At 46.6% G+C, this 20,499-nt stretch overlaps 1 protein-coding gene across 2 annotated transcripts in view; it reads left to right on the top strand.

Moving 5' to 3' along the window:
- The window catches only part of LOC106602190 (uncharacterized), an 83,592-nt gene that overhangs the window by 46,679 nt on the left and 16,414 nt on the right, over positions 1-20,499 (top strand). For both annotated transcript variants that reach the window (XM_045716428.2, XM_045716427.2), the window contains exon 7: positions 18,309-18,637. In XM_045716428.2, the coding sequence (XP_045572384.2) occupies positions 18,309-18,637 (329 nt within the window). The remainder of the gene's footprint in view (positions 1-18,308; positions 18,638-20,499) is intronic.

The raw sequence follows: 20,499 nt of genomic DNA, 5'->3' as shown, positions 1-20,499 counted from the left end.
GTTTGGCTCAAATGGATTAAGAAGGAAATACATTTTACAAATGAACTTTTAACAGGGTACACCTGTTAATTGAAACGCATTCCAGGTGACTACCTCATGAAGCTGGTTGAGAGAATGCCAAAGCTGTCAACAAGGCAAAGGGTAGCTACTTTGAAGAATCTGAAGTATAAATATCTATATATTTTTGTTTAAACTCTACAGGACCGGTGTGTCCCCCACGGGACGGTTAAGCTAACGTAGGTTAATGTGATTAGCATGAGGTTATGAGTTACATGAACATTTCCCAGGACAGACATATCTGATATGGGCAGAAAGCTTTAAATTCTTGTTAATCTAACTCCACTGACCAATTTACAGTAGCTATTACAGTGAAATAATACCATGCTATTGTTTGAGGAGAGTGCACAATTATGAACTTGAAAATATATTAATGAACCATTTGGGCAGTCTTGAACAGAAATGCAATGGTTCATTGGATCAGTCTAAAACTTTGCACATACACTGCTGCCATCTAGTGGCCAAAGTCTAAATTATACCTGGGTGGAGTAATACATTATGGCCTTTTCTCTTGCATTTCAAATATGATGGTAAAAAAATAAAAGCGCATGTTTTTTTCTTTGTATTATCTTTTACCAGATCTACTGTGTTATTCTCCTACATTAATTTCACATTTCTACAAACTTCAAAGTGTTTCCTTTCAAATTGTATCAAAAAAATTCTTGCTTCAGGTCCAGAGCTACAAGCAGTTAGATTAGGGTACGTAATTCTAGGCGAAAATTGAAAAAAAAGGGATGGATCCTTAAGAGGTTTTTTAACACTTGTTTGGTAACTAAGTGATTCCATATGTGTTATTTCATAGTTTTGATGTCTTCACTATTATTCTATATTGTAGAAAATAGTAAAAATTAAGAAAAACCCTGGGATTAGTAGGTGTTTCCAAACTTTTGACTGGTGGTGTAAAGTACTTAGGTAAAAAAACGTTCAAGTATTACTTAAGAATTGTTTTGGTATCTGTACTTTATAGTTAACATTTTTGACAACTATTACTTTTACTTCACTACATTTCTAAAGAAAATAATGTACTTTTTACTCCATGCAGTTTCCCTGACACCCAAAAGGACTTGTTACATTTTGAATGCTTAGCAGGACAGGAAAATAGTCCAATTCACACACTTATCAAGAGAACATCCCTAATACCTGATCTGGCGGATTCACTAAACACAAATGCTTTGTTTGTAAATTATGTCTGAGTGTTGGAGTGTGCCCCTTGCTATCTGTAAAAAGGTTTGCTTAATATACGGAATTTGAAATGATTTATACTTTTACTTTTGATACTTAAGTACATTTGAGCAATTACATTTGATTCTTAAGTATATTTAAAACCAAATACATTTAGACTTTTACTCAAGTAGTATTTTACTGGGTGACTTTCACTTTTACTTGAGGCATTTTCTATTAAGGTATCTTTACTTTTACTCAAGTATGACAATTGGATACTTTTTCCACCACTGGTTTTAAGTCACTGTGTTTAGTTCAAAGGTTTTCTATTTAAAACACAGTTATGGATGTCTATAGCTTAATTGGGGAGATAAGAGGGAGGAAATTATAAATAGAAGAATGTAAAAACGTGTTAGCGATTTGGAAAGCATTCCCATGTGTGTGTGGATCATTAGGAGCGTTTGGGTTGTGCGTTCTGGCTGACTAGCTCGGAGCTCACAAGCTCGTGACAAGGGTAAACAAACACACAAAGAATGGCGTCCCGAACACTTCCTGTCATTATAGGGATACAGGGGACTGATGGAAATCCCTTGGAGTGAAACTAGGCTAAACTGTTGCCTCTGTCACACACAGACCCTGTGTGCACGCATGGTAAAACAGCACCGTTGGATCCAGGCTCGTCACAGATGACGGACGGCCACGTCAGCAGTGCCCTGGCGTCGCTTCAAATACTTCTCTCACCTTTGACTGTGCGTTGTTGTGGACATGTGTGCTCTAATATGACGATGCCCATCTATTTTAACTGGCAGGTTGGCACCGTGTGGTGAGTCAGGAGAAGAATAGGGCAGTCGTTTGTTGAGTCCAATGTAATGTGTTGACACTAGGGCCATTTGTCCTGCGGTCTCTACTGTTGGCAGTTGGCAACAATGCCACAACTAAGGACATGTGGTCCGAATGTGCTCCTATCAACAGGTCTCAGATTAGTTTTTGTTGCTCAGCTCATAAGAGTTGAGGTTAGATTTGAGTTTGCGATTGCTGATCCCAAATCAGTCTTTTAAAAAGCAGAAAGTACAGTGTTTTTAGTTAACATATTTAGGCCATCTCACAGAGGCTTTGTGAAGTGTGGATGTGTTCCTGGAGGCCTGGTCAAGCATGGGTCTGTGGTTAGTCCCTTCCCCCAGCCTGGGCTGGTCTTGATTGGGCTAGGCCTCGGCGCCTGGCTGCCTCTCTGCTGCGGTTGCGTCAGGAACTCCCACTGGGGGTTTGTGGGGAGCCACCAGTTGCAGACATGCTGTCACCCCCATCGGCATACCACCACACACACACAGTATTACACACACACACACACACACACACACACACACACACCACACACACACAAAACAATGGCTTTACAGGCCAGCGGTTACAATGGCTGTTGAAGCTGTCTGGCAAGATGCCTGTATTCAGTTTTCTTTTATAAGACACTTTATTCATTCTGTTGCCCGCTGCCTAAGTTTAGATATTGGATCAGTGCAGCGCTGCTATGGGACTATTTATACTTCAGGGCTGAGTTGTCTTGCCTCGTAGCTCAGGACATATTTCTCAAGTGGGGCTCTTACATGAAGTGACCACTTGGAGATTCTTCTCATTTGTCAAACTAAAATACTGTTTTTGTTAGTTCTGTCACATTGTTGGATACAGGACCATGCATTTCAGGGGTGTCATTTTAGCGAAATGGGTATGGTATGGCAAAGTGACAAGGAGTTGAAGCTTATTTACTGCCTTCCCTTCCGCTCCGAGGCGTCTGTATGGTCCTAAAGTCAGACTGCTCAGAGGTGGCACCACAGGTCCCAGTGTGGTGTGGTACGTAGTTTTTCCTGATCTGGTAGCCTAACCAGGTAAAACTCTGGACCTTTTACAGTATGACGTGATTAATATGATGTAAAAAGGATTCATATGGGCTATGATGGGACCAGAGTATTTCTAATCAAGTCACAGGGTTTTAAAACATTCCTGGAAAACTCCTGGCCTTGAGGAGGATGAAAACCCTGTCAAACTTCAGCAACTTTGTACTTGTTCATATGAATTATATTTTAAAGCAGAACTATGTTGGTTTCCTATACACAGACACAGAGAAGCGACATGATTGGACAATAAAACTCACAGGGCTGAGCTTGCTTCATGCAGGTTGCGTATAGTCTGCCCTATGCAACTGTAGGCCTAATGACAAATCACAGTCTGTCAGCTATTGTGTTTATTGATTCATTCCAGTTAATCATTTTGGATTGGAAAAAGTCTAGATAGCCTAGTCAGACCAATTTTGAATATAAACCAAATTTGATCCCATTCACATTTCCTCACGAACAAATGGGCTATAAATACACAGTGTTACCGCATCGTTTACCCTGGCCAGAGGAACAGGGTGCATAGTAGGCTAGACTATGCAGCTGTTGTTGTTAGTAGCCTAGTCTACAGTTGATCCGACTGGAAAAGAGTCTCATTTCCATGCAATACAGCATGTCAGATGGCTGGTGTTTAGGCTGCTACATTTATGTAACTGTTTTTGCTTGTGTGGGAAGTGATGTTTTATCTCGCTTGCTAAATACCAGAGGAAAGTAGAGAGAGCCCCTTGAGCTTTGTGCGCTGTGCTCGGCCCGTGCGACCTGCGATTTCTGTGAATCTGATTGGTCGAGACACGTAAAGCGCTGTAGCTGAACTCTGATATGAAGGACAGAGAAGTGTTGAGTTGAGAAATCATGAGGCAAATGGGTCTAAAAAACAGCACTTTGCTATTAAACTACACTGAACAAACATATAAATTCAACATGTTGTTTTGGTCCCATGAGCTGAAATTAAAGATCCCAGAAATGTTCCATACTCACAAAAGCAAAGCTTATTTCTCTCCATTTTTTTGGCACAAATGTGTTTACGTCCCTGTTTGTGAGCATTTCTCCTTTGCCAAGATCATCCATCCACCTGACAGTTGTGGCATATCAAGAAGCTGATTAAACAGCATGATCATTACATAGGTGCTGCTTGTGCTGGGGACAATAAAAGGCCACTCTAGAATGTGCAGTTTTGTCACACAACACAATGCCACAGATCTCATGTTTTGAAGGAGCAGACAATTGGCATGCTGACTGCAGGAATGTCCACCAGAGCAGATAATTGAATGTTAATTTCTCTACCATAAGCCTCCTCCAACGTCATTTTCGAGAATTTGGCAGTACATCCAACCGGACTAAAAACTGCAGACCATATGTAACCACGCATGTTGCGTTTATATTTTTGTTCAGTATAAATCAAAAGTGGCGCTGCCACACCTGATTTGAAACGAAATGCCGACTTGCCACAGATTTTCTGGTGGCCCTGAGACCACTAACACCACTAAACTGAATTATCCTTTTAAAAGGAATTGGAAGGATTTTAGTACCCTATTTTAAATTGTTGATGTTGAGCTCGGGTATGGCCATACCCAACTGCCGTCTCTCTCGCGCCTTCTCTCTCTCTCTTTCCATCTCTCTCTCTCACTCTCTCACTCTCTCACTCACTCACTCACTCACACAGATTTCTCTCTGGAGTGACCTTGTCCCTATAAACTACGGCTGCCTCAGAGGAGAGAGGGATGTGGAGGGGAGAGGGGTGTTACGAACCCATTAACTAGCCTACTAATATTGTTGCATTGGCTAAGTCTAGGGGTCTTTGGCCTAGTTACATAGTTACATGGCCTGTAACCAGACTTATGTCTAGGGGTCTTAGGCCTAGTTACGTAGTTACGTAGTTACATGGCCTGTAACCAGACTTATGTCTAGGGGTCTTAGGCCTAGTTACGTAGTTACGTAGTTACATGGCCTGTAACCAGACTTATGTCTAGGGGTCTTAGGCCTAGTTACGTAGTTACATGGCCTGTAACCTGACTCATTATGTCTAGGGGTCTTTGGCCTAGTTACATAGTTACGTAGTTACATGGCCTGTAACCTGACTCATTATGTCTAGGGGTCTTTGGCCTAGTTACATAGTTACGTGGTCTGTAACCTGACTCATTATGTCTAGGGGTCTTAGGCCTAGTTACATGGTCTGTAACCAGACTCATTATGTCTAGGGGTCTTAGGCCTAGTTACATGGTCTGTAACCTGACTCATTATGTCTAGGGGTCTTAGGCCTAGTTACATGGTCTGTAACCTGACTCATTATGTCTAGGGGTCTTTGGCCTAGTTACTTGGTCTGTAACCTGACTCGTTATGTCTAGGGGTCTTTGGCCTAGTTACATAGTTACATGGTCTGTAACCTGACTCATTATGTCTAGGGGTCTTAGGCCTAGTTACATAGTTACATGGTCTGTAACCTGACTCATTATGTCTAGGGGTCTTAGGCCTAGTTACATGGTCTGTAACCAGACTCATTATGTCTAGGGGTCTTAGGCCTAGTTACATGGTCTGTAACCTGACTCGTTATGTCTAGGGGTCTTAGGCCTAGTTACATAGTTACATGGTCTGTAACCTGACTCGTTATGTCTAGGGGTCTTAGGCCTAGTTACATAGTTACATGGTCTGTAACCTGACTCGTTATGTCTAGGGGTCTTAGGCCTAGTTACATAGTTACATGGTCTGTAACCTGACTCATTATGTCTAGGGGTCTTAGGCCTAGTTACATAGTTACGTGGTCTGTAACCAGACTCATTATGTCTAGGGGTCTTAGGCCTAGTTACATGGTCTGTAACCTGACTCGTTATGTCTAGGGGTCTTAGGCCTAGTTACATAGTTACGTGGTCTGTAACCTGACTCATTATGTCTAGGGGTCTTAGGCCTAGTTACATAGTTACATGGTCTGTAACCTGACTCATTATGTCTAGGGGTCTTAGGCCTAGTTACATAGTTACATGGTCTGTAACCTGAATGAATGTGTGCATTTGTGAGAAATCAGCGTATGCATCTAGATGTTGAATGTACTGTGCCAAGGGAGAGCAACCTTACCTTGGTCCAGGGCAGCTCTGTCTCTCTTAACCTCTGGGTCGGCCAGTCCAAGCAAATTATTATTTCTTCAGATGGTGCTGAAACCTAAATATGTACAAAAAGGCAAATACCAAAGGCCTTCCCAAACTAAAGACTCAAAAAACGAATGAAAGCCCTCAACAAAACGAGTAGGTTCCCCAAGCTGCCACTGTGACATCACCTTAATTGTCAGCACCTGATGTGCTTATCAAGCCTTGGCTCAGCACCTAGACCTGGTTGCTGCCCCCTGGTGGTGGAGTGTGAAAGTGTATCCTGGAGAGTGTGTTTGTCTATGTCCTAACACTAGCCTTCCCCTCCACATCATAACAGGGGGAGGAGGAGGAGGAAGTGCCATCATGTGACTGACACCCCCTGACTCACATTTGATCGTATGCCCCATTCAGTACCACACCCTCCAATGTGCTCCAATGCGTATCTTGTCATTATTGATTAGCGAACGCTCCCAGTTTTATCAAACCATTATATAGGTGTTGTTGGAACATCACTATCTATTAGCATGAATTCAATTCATAAACCCCCAACAGAATGTCAGTCGCGTTGAATCCCAGCCATCTCTAAGGCCCAGTGTTTATCTGTGCCTCATCATCCATACCCCCTGTGGTGTATATTCCATGCTGATTCTCCAGACAGTGAAAAGAGCAGCTGAATGATGGAAATGGACAGCCATTCACAGGCTGCCTGTACAGCCACCCCGTAGAACAGTGTCACTCATCAATATTCTGAGGCGTGTGTTTGTGTGTGTGTTTGTTTTGTGTGTGTCAAATGCATCTTTTCAGACGCCACCATCCCAGTGAATAGGCTTAACACAGCACCTGCCACAGAGGGAGAGATGGAGATAGAAGAGAGAGAGAGAGGGGTGGAGAGAGAGTGATGGAACGGGAGGGAGAGTGATGGAGCGGGGAGAGAGAGGAGTGATGGAGAGGGGTGGGGCCTCCTGCTTTCAAGGATCCACATTTTTCTTCTCTCCTTTATCTCTGCTCTCCCATCAGTTGGAACCTCGGTATGAACCATCTGCATCCTCCCACCTTCTCTTCTCCTTTTCATCCCTTCATCCATCCTCCCCCTCACATCTTCACCCTGGGAGTGAAGGAGAGTGAGAGAGAGATATTATTCTCAGTTCCCGCCCAGTTGCCGCTCTGCGCACACTCCTCCCTTCTCTCCTCCCCTCCTCCCTCCCTCCCTCCCTAGCAGCATCTCTCTGTGTGTTTTCTTTACAGTACTATCGAAAGAACCAGTGTGCGATACACATAGATGCCGAGTGTGAGCTTTGTCTAACCGTGTGTGTGTGTGAGAGAGAACCTCTAACGCCTATTGGTCCCAAACGCTGCAGTGTGTGTGTGTGTGTGTGTGTTGCAGTGTCTGTGTCTGCGGCAGTGTGTGTGTGTGAGGCATCACTAGGGGACATAGCATGCTACCGCTGATCCTCTGAAGAAGAGGAGATAATCTTCATCATCGTCGTTTCTGCCTACATTTCGTCCTTTCTCTCTGAGGATTCTACTACAGACTAGACCTGGACTATCTCTCCATACTGTTACTGCTTCTACTGCAGGTGGCAGAAAAACAATGCTATTTTTGGCGCCATTTTCTCTTGTTTTCCATTGGCCGGGAGTACAGCTCGAGTGTATTTTTTTCCCCTACGCTCCCGCACTCATTCACAGCTCCTGTAGCTCTCTCCCTCTATCTGGGAGTGGTGTAGCTCTCTCTCTCTCCCTCTATCTGGGAGTGGTGTAGCTCTCTCCCTCTATCTGGGAGTGGTGTAGCTCTCTCCCTCTATCTGGGAGTGGTGTAGCTCTCTCTCTCTCCCTCTATCTGGGAGTGGTGTAGCTCTCTCCCTCTATCTGGGAGTGGTGTAGCTCTCTCCCTCTATCTGGGAGTGGTGTAGCTCTCTCCCTCTATCTGGGAGTGGTGTAGCTCTCTCCCTCTATCTGGGAGTGGTGTAGCTCTCTCCCTCTATCTGGGAGTGGTGTAGCTCTCTCCCTCTATCTGGGAGTGGTGTAGCTCTCTCCCTCTATCTGGGAGTGGTGTAGCTCTCTCTCTCTCTCTCCCTCTATCTGGGAGTGGTGTAGCTCTCTCTCTCTCTCTCCGCTATCTGGGAGTGGTGTAGCTCTCTCCCTCTATCTGGGAGTGGTGTAGCTCTCTCCCTCTATCTGGAGTGGTGTAGCTCTCTCCCTCTATCTGGGAGTGGTGTAGCTCTCTCTCTCTCTCCCTCTATCTGGGAGTGGTGTAGCTCTCTCTCTCTCTCTCCCTCTATCTGGGAGTGGTGTAGCTCTCTCTCTCTCTCTCCCTCTATCTGGGAGTGGTGTAGCTCTCTCTCTCTCTCCCCTCTATCTGGGAGTGGTGTAGCTCTCTCTCTCTCCCTCTATCTGGAGTGGTGTAGCTCTCTCTCTCTCTCTCTCCCTCTATCTGGGAGTGGTGTAGCGCTCTCTCTCTCTCTCCCTCTATCTGGGAGTGGTGTAGCGCTCTCTCTCTCTCTCTCCCTCTATCTGGGAGTGGTGTAGCGCTCTCTCTCTCTCTCTCTCTCTCTCCCTCTATCTGGGAGTGGTGTAGCGCTCTCTCTCTCTCTCCCTCTATCTGGGAGTGGTGTAGCGCTCTCTCTCTCTCTCCCTCTATCTGGGAGTGGTGTAGCGCTCTCTCTCTCTCCCTCTATCTGGGAGTGGTGTAGCGCTCTCTCTCTCTCCCTCTATCTGGGAGTGGTGTAGCGCTCTCTCTCTCTCCCTCTATCTGGGAGTGGTGTAGCGCTCTCTCTCTCTCCCTCTATCTGGGAGTGGTGTAGCGCTCTCTCTCTCCCTCTATCTGGGAGTGGTGTAGCACTCTCTCTCTCTCTCTCCCTCTATCTGGGAGTGGTGTAGCGCTCTCTCTCTCTCTCCCTCTATCTGGGAGTGGTGTAGCGCTCTCGCTCTCTCTCTCTCTCTCTATCTCTATCTGGGAGTGGTGTAGCGCTCTCTCTCTCTCTCTCTCTATCTGGGAGTGGTGTAGCTATCTCTCTCTCTCTCTATCTGGGAGTGGTGTAGCGCTCTCTCTCTTTCTCTCTCTCTATCTGGGAGTGGTGTAGCTCTCTCTCTCTATCTGGTAGTGGTGTAGCTCTCTCTCTCTATCTGGGAGCGGTGTAGCGCTCTCTCTCTATCTGGGAGCGGTGTAGCGCTCTCTCTCTATCTGGGAGTGGTGTAGCGCTCTCTCTCTATCTGGGAGCGGTGTAGCTCTCTCTCTCTATCTGGGAGTGGTGTAGCGCTCTCTCTCTCCCTCTATCTGGGAGTGGTGTAGCTCTCTCTCTCTCTCTCTATCTGGGAGTGGTGTAGCTCTCTCTCTCTCTCTCTCTCTCTCTGGGAGTGGTGTAGCTCTCTCTATCTATCTGGGAGTGGTGTAGCTCTCTCTCTCTCTCTCTATCTGGGAGTGGTGTAGCTCTCTCTCTCTCTATCTGGGAGTGGTGTAGCTCTCTCTCTCTCTATCTGGGAGTGGTGTAGCTCTCTCTCTCTCTATCTGGGAGTGGTGTAGCTCTCTCTCTCTCTATCTGGGAGTGGTGTAGCTCTCTCTCTCTCTATCTGGGAGTGGTGTAGCTCTCTCTCTCTCTATCTGGGAGTGGTGTAGCTCTCTCTCTCTCTATCTGGGAGTGGTGTAGCTCTCTCTCTCTCTATCTGGGAGTGGTGTAGCTCTCTCTCTCTCTCTCTCTCTCTCATCTGGGAGTGGTGTAGCTCTCTCTCTCTCTCTATCTGGGAGTGGTGTAGCTCTCTCTCTCTCTATCTGGGAGTGGTGTAGCTCTCTCTCTCTCTCTCTCTCTCTCTCTCTCGGAGTGGTGTAGCTCTCTCTCTCTCTCTCTCTCTCTCTCTCCTCTCTCTGGGAGTGGTGTAGCTCTCTCTCTCTCTCTCTCTCTCATCTGGGAGTGGTGTAGCTCTCTCTCTCTCTCTATCTGGGAGTGGTGTAGCTCTCTCTCTCTCTCTCTCTCTATCTGGGAGTGGTGTAGCTCTCTCTCTCTCTATCTGGGAGTGGTGTAGCTCTCTCTCTCTCTCTATCTGGGAGTGGTGTAGCTCTCTCTCTCTCTCTCTTTCTCTCTCTCTATCTGGGAGTGGTGTAGCTCTCTCTCTCTCTATCTGGTAGTGGTGTAGCTCTCTCTCTCTATCTGGGAGCGGTGTAGCGCTCTCTCTCTATCTGGGAGCGGTGTAGCTCTCTCTCTCTATCTGGGAGTGGTGTAGCTCTCTCTCTCTCCTCTCTCTCTCTCTATCTGGGAGTGGTGTAGCTCTCTCTCTCTCTATCTGGGAGTGGTGTAGCTCTCTCTCTCTCTATCTGGGAGTGGTGTAGCTCTCTCTCTCTCTCTATCTGGGAGTGGTGTAGCTCTCTCTCTCTCTATCTGGGAGTGGTGTAGCTCTCTCTCTCTCTCTATCTGGGAGTGGTGTAGCTCTCTCTCTCTCTCTCTCTCTCTACTCTGGGAGTGGTGTAGCTCTCTCTCTCTCTCTCTCTCTCTCTCTCTATCTGGGAGTGGTGTAGCTCTCTCTCTCTCTCTATCTGGGAGTGGTGTAGCTCTCTCTCTCTCTCTCTATCTGGGAGTGGTGTAGCTCTCTCTCTCTCTATCTCCCCGGGAGTATCTACCTAAAGACTAGAGACAGTGGATTTCTTTTTCTCTTTCCCTCTCGTTGTTCCATCCTTTTTTCTTTACGTCTATACTAGAGGAATCTCTCACCAGAGACATGTTATGGTCTCCTAGACTCTCTCTGTCTAACTTCCATGTGAAGTTGACAGCCAAAGGATTGTTCCGGAATCTCCAACTCCTCTCGGGATGCAAGAAGACCACTGTGGTGTTCCATGCAGGTCTGAGACACACACACACACACACACACACACACACACACACACACACACACACACACACACACACACACACACACACACCCCCCCCCCCTCATCACTCCATCCATCGTACCGCTCCTTCGTCATCTTATCTCCCACGTTCCCTATGTTCTCCCCCGCGCCGCGGCAGCCATTGTTGCCTTGCAGTCCTTCTTTACCAGGGGGTTCTCTCACTATTGTGTAGAGCCGCCATGTATACAAAAGAGATGCCACTCTCTCTGTATTTGTGTGTGTGTTTTCTACACTAGTGGCTCCACCACAGTGTGGTGGTGAGTAGCCGGCAAGGCAGAGGGCTCCTTCTAACCGTGAAGCCCCGAGGGGCTTGACTCCCATGGTACCCAGACACACAGCCTCATCTGGCTCCTAGTAGCCTGACCATCTTTCTGTCATTAAACCACTATGTTAAGGCTGTCAGGAACAGGCCTTTTCTTTGTGTTCTGTGGCATTGTATCTATTGAAAAGCAGCACTATGGGCTGGCATGCTGTCAATCACGAGCTTGACTCCTCCCTCTATCTGTTTCAAATAGTTATACAGTTGTTTTTTCTTGCTATTTAGTCTTTGGCATTTTGGCTGTTGAAACCTGTACTTTAGCCTGACCTGCTGTTTTTGTATTCAAACTAGACTGCACATATCTGGCTGCGTACTATTTTTGTTATTAAATGGTTATATCTATACCGGCTAGAATAATAATAATATTTGCCGAGCAGTGAAACGGCGTGTGTAATAGTAAAAGCGTAATATGACGTGTTGTTTTGTATCCAGGCTCAGGCTGCACGTGTCTGTCTGAGGGCGGCCTCCATCTTAGTGGTTTAGAGACCCACTTCTCTGCTGTGAGAGAAATGTAGGTTACAGCAGGCTTTAGTCACTGCCTGCTCTGCGGCAAGATTGCCCATTCGTGCATGAGCCCAATGTTTTTTCAACGTTCGCCTGATGAGGGAATTATCTGGTGAAATGAGGACAGAATATCCCAAAGGAGGGACTAGGGAAAGATGTTCCCTTTCTGAAATCTGTCTGGTGTACTGGAGAGTTTAGTGGTATTTTGGGAGCGATAAGATTATACATACTCTAAAGGAATATTCTCTAATGAATTCAGCCAGCCATGCCTTCTGGTTCTCATATTTATGTGGCATATTTTGTGATGAACAAATATCAAATCTATTTTATTTTTATACCAGGCAGCCTGTTTTTAGGTATGTAGGCTAATTTAAAACAGGTCAGTAAGCATTTCTGTACAGGCATACTGCTCAGGCATACCCAATCAGTGAAACACTATAAGGACCCCAGTTCAGTGTTGCTAGGCACACGTGCTAATGACACCCCATGTTCTCTCACTCACTCCACACACCGACCACAGGAGGTTGGTGGCACCTTAATTGGGGAGGATGGGCTTGTGGTAACGGCTGGTGCCGACTAGGTGGAATGGCATCAAATACATCAAACACGTGGTTTGATACCATTCCATTGGCTCCGTTCCAGCCATTATTATGAGCCGTCCTCCCCTCAGCAGCCTCCGCTGACATCGATATTTCTCCATGTGTTGCCATGGATACAGCCGGGCTGGGAGTTCAGTCGCCTCGTTAGGCGAGCGACGCGATCTACGAGGCCCCAGTTATTGCAGTTAATGAACTTTGACTGGACTGCAGGTGGGCCAGGGGTCCTTCTAGATTTTCTAGGAGTCTGTAGCCGTGTCACCGGGGACGTGTTCACTAGCGTCTGCATCTCAACTGACACCCTGTTCCCAATATAGGGACCTGGTCAGAAACAGTGCACTATATGGGGTACAGGGTGGTATATGAGACGTTCTCGGCCTTATTGGTGGCTTGCTTTATTTACAATGTGTCTTACACTTCAGTTCCAATCATACTTATATTCCATAGTCACCTCAAGGTTGTCAAAGAGAGAACATCTAGTACTGAGATAACAGCCGGTGAAGATGTTCTGTGAAGCCCATTATAGACCAGGCTAGCACAGACTCTCGCCCTCCTGCCTATGGCCCAGCAAGTTTTTACACCGGTGCATCCAATGCTGCTTAACGCCACATGTTCTAAGTACTGTACATCAAAATCCTCGTGTGACAAATCTGCTGCAGATGCAGTTTGAGGATTAATGCCGTCAGATTCGCACTTTTCATTTTTCCAGATTTGATGTTTATCTGAGCACGGCAGGGGGCATCTTTAATCCCGCCCAGATTAAGACTACGGACTACCTTGTGTGTGTGTGTGTGTGCGTGCGTGCAAGTGACGGGGACTGTTTACTGCCACTGGCTGGCACATCAAACCCTTTCTGAAACGTATTCCCCACCGAGCTGAAACCAGGTTGGTATTTGAGGCTACTGTAGTTTGCCAGAATGTAGACCGTGAGAGTTGGACAGAGAGCCAATCCCTCATCAACTGTACAGTATTAATTACACTCTGCTGACTGCTGCTCCAACACAACCCACTTCATAGGAGGGTTTAACACTGGATTACTGTGTGTGTGTGTGTGTGTGTGTGTGTGTGTGTGTGTGTGGTGTGTGTGTGTGTGTGTGTGTGTGTGTGTGTGTGTGTGTGTGTGTGTGTGTGTGTGTGTGTGTGTGTGTGTGTGTGTGTGTGTGTGTGGGGGCAGTAGCTTTTCGACCCAGATCAGCGTTGAGTAGTGTGCAAAAGCTATTGCCAAAATTATGACCCCCAACACACACAGCTCAGCGCTGTGAAAGGCTGATCTGGGTGGAAAAGCTACTGCCCCCAACACACACACACACACACACACACACAGTAATCCAGTCTTAAACCCTCCTATGAAGTGGGTTGTATTTTTGCCACCCAGCCCATTGGAGCAGCAGTCAGATCAAAAAGGGATCAAAAAAGGGTTTGATCTACTCAGATGACAGATCTAACACACACACACACACACACAGCCACACACACAGCCACACACACAGCCACACACACCATCCTCAACTAAAAGACACCCGCTCCGCTCGTCCTCTTCCTCCTCTCATCCAGCCTCTCATCTCTCCCCAAAATATCCCTTTTAGTAGCACCTCTTAAAGTCTCCTCTAGACACTGATCCAAGATCAGTTTAGTGTTTCTCCCCATGATAGTTACGGTCATGACTTGTGGAGGAAAAGCTGATCCTAGATCAGTTTAGTGTTTCTCCCCATGATAGTTACGGTCATGACTTGTGGAGGAAAAGCTGATCCTAGATCAGTTTAGTGTTTCTCCCCATGATAGTTACGGTCATGACTTGTGGAGGAAAAGGTGATCCTAGATCTGTGCCCAAGCGCAACTTCCATCCAGGGCCATTTTTTTCTAACTTGTAAAATATGTTCCAAATGGCACCACCTTCCCTATTTAGTGCACTACTTTTAACCAGTGCGCTATATAGGGAGTAGGGTGCCATTTGGGATGCAGACGTAATATCCCACTGCATGCTAAGTGGCTAACTGACTGACAGACTTCTCTCTCACAGACTGGGCCCTGAACCTCTATCAGCCTGCATGGCAGATCCCAGGTACACACTCTGCAAAATGTCTGCTTGACTCTTTTTCCCTCCGGAAAGGAGAACGGAGAAAAAATAAGCAAGAGACATTTTGTAAAAGGTTATATGTTGCTGAATATGATGGAAGTAGCCATATCTGAAGCTCCTCCCAGTAAACAGAAATACTAGTGGCAAACATGTTATATAATACCGGTCTATATATTGGTCCAGTGACTTGTTATAGAATAGATATCTCAACATCAGCCTCTTACGCAGATCAGATAAACCTCCATGGTCTTTGTTTTGGTTCTCTTCAGGAGTTTCCGCCCTCATTGAAGTAAACCGAGATGATTGTCATGAATTACAGTTGTTTATGCTTCTGAGTGAAGACTATTAATTGGGGTGGTGTGAGTGTGTGAGTGTGTGCGTGCCTCCTGGGAGGATGTTTTGGTTTCCCCTCCCTGGTGTGTTAAAAGAGATTTAGCGGTCACCCACAGGATGCCCCTGTGTGTGTGGGTGTGGTGTTGTCTTTTGGGTGCTGTGGTAGGCTGTGAAAACACAGGATGAAAGTAGGCACCGCTCCCCCTGTTAGCTCAAGCCATGCATGGGGACATCCAGACTGGCAGTGGTGCGACATGCTCGAGGAAGCGTTGACTCTGTGTGTGTGTTACGGAAAGTCTCTAGTCGTGTGTGTCCCAGGGTGTGGGGAAGTCGACCACAATGCCATTAGAAGAGGCAGACACACTGACAGGGCGCTAATTACCCACTAACACACACACACACACACTCTCAAGACAGACATGTCCCACCACTGTCTGTCCGGGTGTCCCTATGCGCACACACACTGATGCATTGAATTTAGAAACAGAAAATGCATGACAAGAAAATGTATATAACCCAAATGGCAGATTAGTGTCAAACTGTTAATAAATGATATGGCTGTTGACTAATAGGATAATGCAATGTAATTGGAGATTGGATTAGTAAATTCTTTGATATGAGTGTGTCTGTTGAGCCCATTCTGGTTATTGTAGAGCTAGACAGATGGAGTTTGAGCTCCATTCTGGTTATTGTAGAACTAGACAGATGGAGTTTGAGCTCCATGCTGGTTATTGTAGAACTAGACAGATGGAGTTTGAGCTCCATTCTGGTTATTGTAGAACTAGACAGATGGAGTTTGAGCTCCATTCTGGTTATTGTAGAACTAGACAGATGGAGTTTGAGCTCCATGCTGGTTATTGTAGAACTAGACAGATGGAGTTTGAGCTCCATTCTGGTTATTGTAGAACTAGACAGATGGAGTTTGAGCTCCATTCTGGTTATTGTAGAACTAGACAGATGGAGTTTGAGCTCCATTCTGGTTATTGTAGAACTAGACAGATGGAGTTTGAGCTCCATGCTGGTTATTGTAGAACTAGACAGATGGAGTTTGAGCTCCATGCTGGTTATTGTAGAACTAGACAGATGGAGTTTGAGCTCCATTCTGGTTATTGTAGAACTAGACAGATGGAGTTTGAGCTCCATCCTGGTTATTGTAGAACTAGACAGATGGAGTTTGAGCTCCATTCTGGTTATTGTAGAACTAGACAGATGGAGTTTGAGCTCCATTCTGGTTATTGTAGAACTAGACAGATGGAGTTTGAGCTCCATGCTGGTTATTGTAGAACTAGACAGATGGAGTTTGAGCTCCATCCTGGTTATTGTAGAACTAGACAGATGGAGTTTGAGCTCCATGCTGGTTATTGTAGAACTAGACAGATGGAGTTTGAGCTCCATGCTGGTTATTGTAGAACTAGACAGATGGAGTTTGAGCTCCATGCTGGTTATTGTAGAACTAGACAGATTGAGTTTGAGCTCCATGCTGGTTATTGTAGAGCTAGACAGATGGAGTTTGAGCTCCATGCTGGTTATTGTAGAGCTAGACAGATTGAGTTTGAGCTCCATGCTGGTTATTGTAGAGCTAGACAGATGGAGTTTGAGCTCCATGCTGGTTATTGTAGAGCTAGACAGATGGAGTTTGAGCTCCATGCTGGTTATTGTAGAGCTAGACAGATGGAGTTTGAGCTCCATTCTGGTTATTGTAGAGCTAGAGTGATGGTGTAGGCTGATACAGTAGATCGAAACCTCATACAGTACAGTGTGTGTGTTGTGTGTGCATGTTGTTGTTCCAGCCCTGTCTAAACTGAGGTCTAAGATTGAAGACCATGATTAGTTGATTATTAGAATCAGATGTGTAAGTGGTGGGCTGGAACAAAAACCTGCAGACACTGTATCCCTCTAGCGCCAGGACTGCCCATCAAGGTGACACATGAAGCCTGTTTCTATGACTGTGAGAGGTTATTGACAGCGTGGTGGCCATAAGGGGGCAGTATTACAATGTTTAACCCCCTTAGGGAGAAGGTCATAGCTCAGCTGGTGTGGTGATGGGACTCGCATAGTGTTATAGCGCTCTGCCTCTCATTGAGTTGACTGTGTCAGGTGGACGTCTTTACATGCAAACACTATTAAAGAGAGCTTTACTAACACAATTTATGTTTGTTAGCTTTAGGGAAAGATGGAGATGGTTGATATGGCATTATTGATATAATTCTTAATGATGATTATGATGATCAACGTGAAGTATCAGTATCAGGGATAACTCTATTGACAGTCTGCTGTAGGGTCGAGAGCTGTGGCCAGTTTTCCCTCTTAATAAAACACAGCATGCAGCTTCAGTCAGGCATGAAATCTCCATGGTCCACTTTGCTCTGAGACAGCAAAATATATAAGAGAGGGATGGAGGGAGAGGAGGAGAGATGGCAAAATGAGGGAGGGAGAGAGGGATGAAAGAGAGGGATGGATGGAGAAAGGGAGGGGGAGAGAGATGGACGGAGAAAGGGAGGGGGAGAGAGATGGACGGAGAAAGGGAGGGGGAGAGATGGACGGAGAAAGGGAGGGGGAGAGAGATGGGGGAGAGAGATGGACGGAGAAAGGGAGGGGGAGAGAGATGGACGGAGAAAGGGAGGGGGAGAGAGATGGACGGAGAAAGGGAGGGGGAGAGAGATGGACGGAGAAAGGGAGGGGGAGAGAGATGGACGGAGAAAGGGAGGGGGGAGAGAGAGATGGACGGAGAAAGGGAGGGGGGAGAGAGAGATGGACGGAGAAAGGGAGGGGGGGAGAGAGAGATGGACGGAGAAAGGGAGGGGGAGAGAGATGGACGGAGAAAGGGAGGGGGGGAGAGAGAGATGGACGGAGAAAGGGAGGGGGGGAGAGAGAGATGGACGGAGAAAGGGAGGGGGGGAGAGAGATGGACGGAGAAAGGTGAGGGGGAGAGAGATGGACGGAGAAAGGGAGGGGGAGAGAGAGATGGACGGCGAAAGGGAGGGGGGAGAGAGAGATGGACGGAGAAAGGGAGGGGGGGAGAGAGATGGACGGAGAAAGGGAGGGGGAGAGAGAGAGATGGACGGAGAAAGGGAGGGGGAGAGAGAGAGATGGACGGAGAAAGGGAGGGAGGGGATGGTTCTCTCTCCTAACTGCACTGTGGCTTGATGCTAATGCACTCCTAATGGATCCTTGGATTCTACCTCTGGGCCCATCATTACAGAGCTATCCCAGCATGCACTGCTGCTACTGCTGTTTTTTTAGCTCCACTGGGGTTTCAGTTGGTGTCTGCTCAGAGACCTTTAGGCGTATCCTCCTGCATGCTAGTGTGTCTGTGTTGTGTTTCTATGTGTTATGTGTGTGAGGGGGTTGTGGAATGCGAGAGACCATGCTAAACGTCGTGGCCAGCACACTCAACCGACCTTGCTCTCTTTCAGTGGACAAGAACAAGGCGCGGGGGACGCCGTTGGCGAGGACCCTCTCCCAGACCAGCACCACTACTCAGGTAGGAGGACCCAGCCAACCCCAGCCGCCCCAACCAGACCTGGTACCAGTCCCTGCCGTCCTTCTCCCAGTCCAGGGACCAGTGGTCTCGGCATCCCGCCCGGCCCGGGCTCTAGTGGAGGCTAAGCCGGCCACGGCGGCCCAGTACCGAGCCCAGTGTGAGAAGAAGAACCAGAGCCTTCAGCAGCTCCGAAGGCTCCTGGAGCAGGGCAACCGCCGGATAGAGGCCCTGGCTACCGTGGTGCAGCACCTCTTCACCGAGGTAACACTGGAATATGTCTGGGTTTTACTGCACCTTGGTGTGCTGCTCTGTCACTTTACCCTTACCTACATGTACAAATGACCTCCACTAACCTGTACCCGCACACATTGACTTGGTACTGGTATACAGCCTCGTAATTGTTATTATTTCTTTTGTTTATTTAGTCAATATTTTCTTAACTCTATTTTCTTAAAACTGCATTGTTGGTTAAGGGCTTGTAAGTAAGCATTTCACGGTAAGGTCTACACCTGTTGTATTCGGCATAACATTTGATTTGCTCTGTTTGTTGTAGATAGGTGCTTGGTGAGCTAAAGGAATGTCCTCGGTCTGTTAGTAACTATGGCCTTATGGTTCTCTGACCTCTATAACAACATCTGTCCTCTGTGTGTGTTTGAGCAGTCCCATGGATATTATTCATGTAGCAATATAGATATAGTGGGTGTTGGTTGGTTGACTTGCAGAGCTTCTGTTTACATGGAGGAGGCAGGAAGGACAGTAATCTCACCACACCCACTCACCATTTAGGGTCCATGGCTGTCATCAAATACACAGCGCCTTTCCATCCAGAACTATGTATGACTATTGATGAGTGGGTGTCAACGGTATGCTGTGGTTGGCTGAATGTGGTTGGCTGCATGCCAGAAGTATCTGTTGTCCACTGCTAAAACAAGGTGTGTGTGTGTGTGTGTGTGTGTGTGTGTGTGTGTGTGTGTGTGTGTGTGTGTGTGTGTGTGTGTGTGTGTGACCGCCGCCAGTCAAAGCAGCATCTCAATCATAACACTGCTATCCCCTATCAATATCCTACAAAATCCCATCCATATCTTATATAATGTACATCGATCTGTGGCTTTGTGAGACGAGGATCCTGTTGGACCAAACTGAGTTCCTGGTTCATGTCTTTGAGGGTGTGTTCTAAGCCAGCGATTGGTCCAGCCAGGCGAGTGGGTGTGGCTTGTGTGGATAATACCGCCTGTCACTCACAGAATCCCGGACTTGAATAGGCTGCTGTGTAAATATTTGCAGAGATCTTCGCCGCCCTCTGTCTTCAGGACGAACGTTTGAAAACGCTCATTGTGATCGAGTGACATCTCTTGACAGCACATGTTAAACACCGTAGGAGATTTTTTATTATACGCTTTGTGTATTTAGGATTGAGAGGAATCATCCCCAAATTAAAACATGAATTATAGACCAGAATCTAACACCGAGAGAGAATGAGGTTTCACTACTCTGTAAATCCTTTCATGACAGGCATTTCCACATCAATCTTTTGTCATACTTTGAATTATTCTGGTACGGCAGGAACATGCCTGGAATAGCAGTGATAATCTGCTCCAGGCGCTGAAATCCCTGGGCGTTTATAAAGTATACTGGCTCACCTTGCTTTAACAATTTTATGAGGGCAATGTGAACTTTTCAAATTCTTCATATTTATGACAACTGGCTAGGGAATGTGCAGCTCACAACCTCTTTCCCCAGATTCTCTCTCTCTCTCATTCTCTCTCTCTCTCTTTCTCTCTACCATCTCTCTCTCTCTCTCTCTCATTCTCTCTACCATCTCTGTCTCTCTCTCTCTCTCATTCTCTCTACCATCTCTGTCTCTCTCTCTCTCTCATTCTCTCTACCATCTCTGTCTCTCTCTTTCTCTCTACCATCTCTGTCTCTCTCTCTCTCTCATTCTCTCTACCTCTCTCTCTCTCTCTCTCTCTCTCTACCTCTCTCTCTCTCTCTCTCTCTCTCTCTCTCTCTCTCTCTCTCATTCTCTCTCTCTCTCTCATTCTCTCTCTCTCTCTCATTCTCTCTCTCTCTCTCATTCTCTCTCTCTCTCATTCTCTCTCTACCTCTCTCTCTCTCTCTCTACC

This window comes from Salmo salar, chromosome 04, assembly GCF_965601325.2.
Source record: "Salmo salar chromosome 04, fSalSal1, whole genome shotgun sequence".
NCBI lineage: Eukaryota > Metazoa > Chordata > Actinopteri > Salmoniformes > Salmonidae > Salmo > Salmo salar.
The sequence above is the reverse complement of the archived record's forward strand: the minus strand, read 5'-3'. Positions and strand labels throughout refer to the sequence as shown.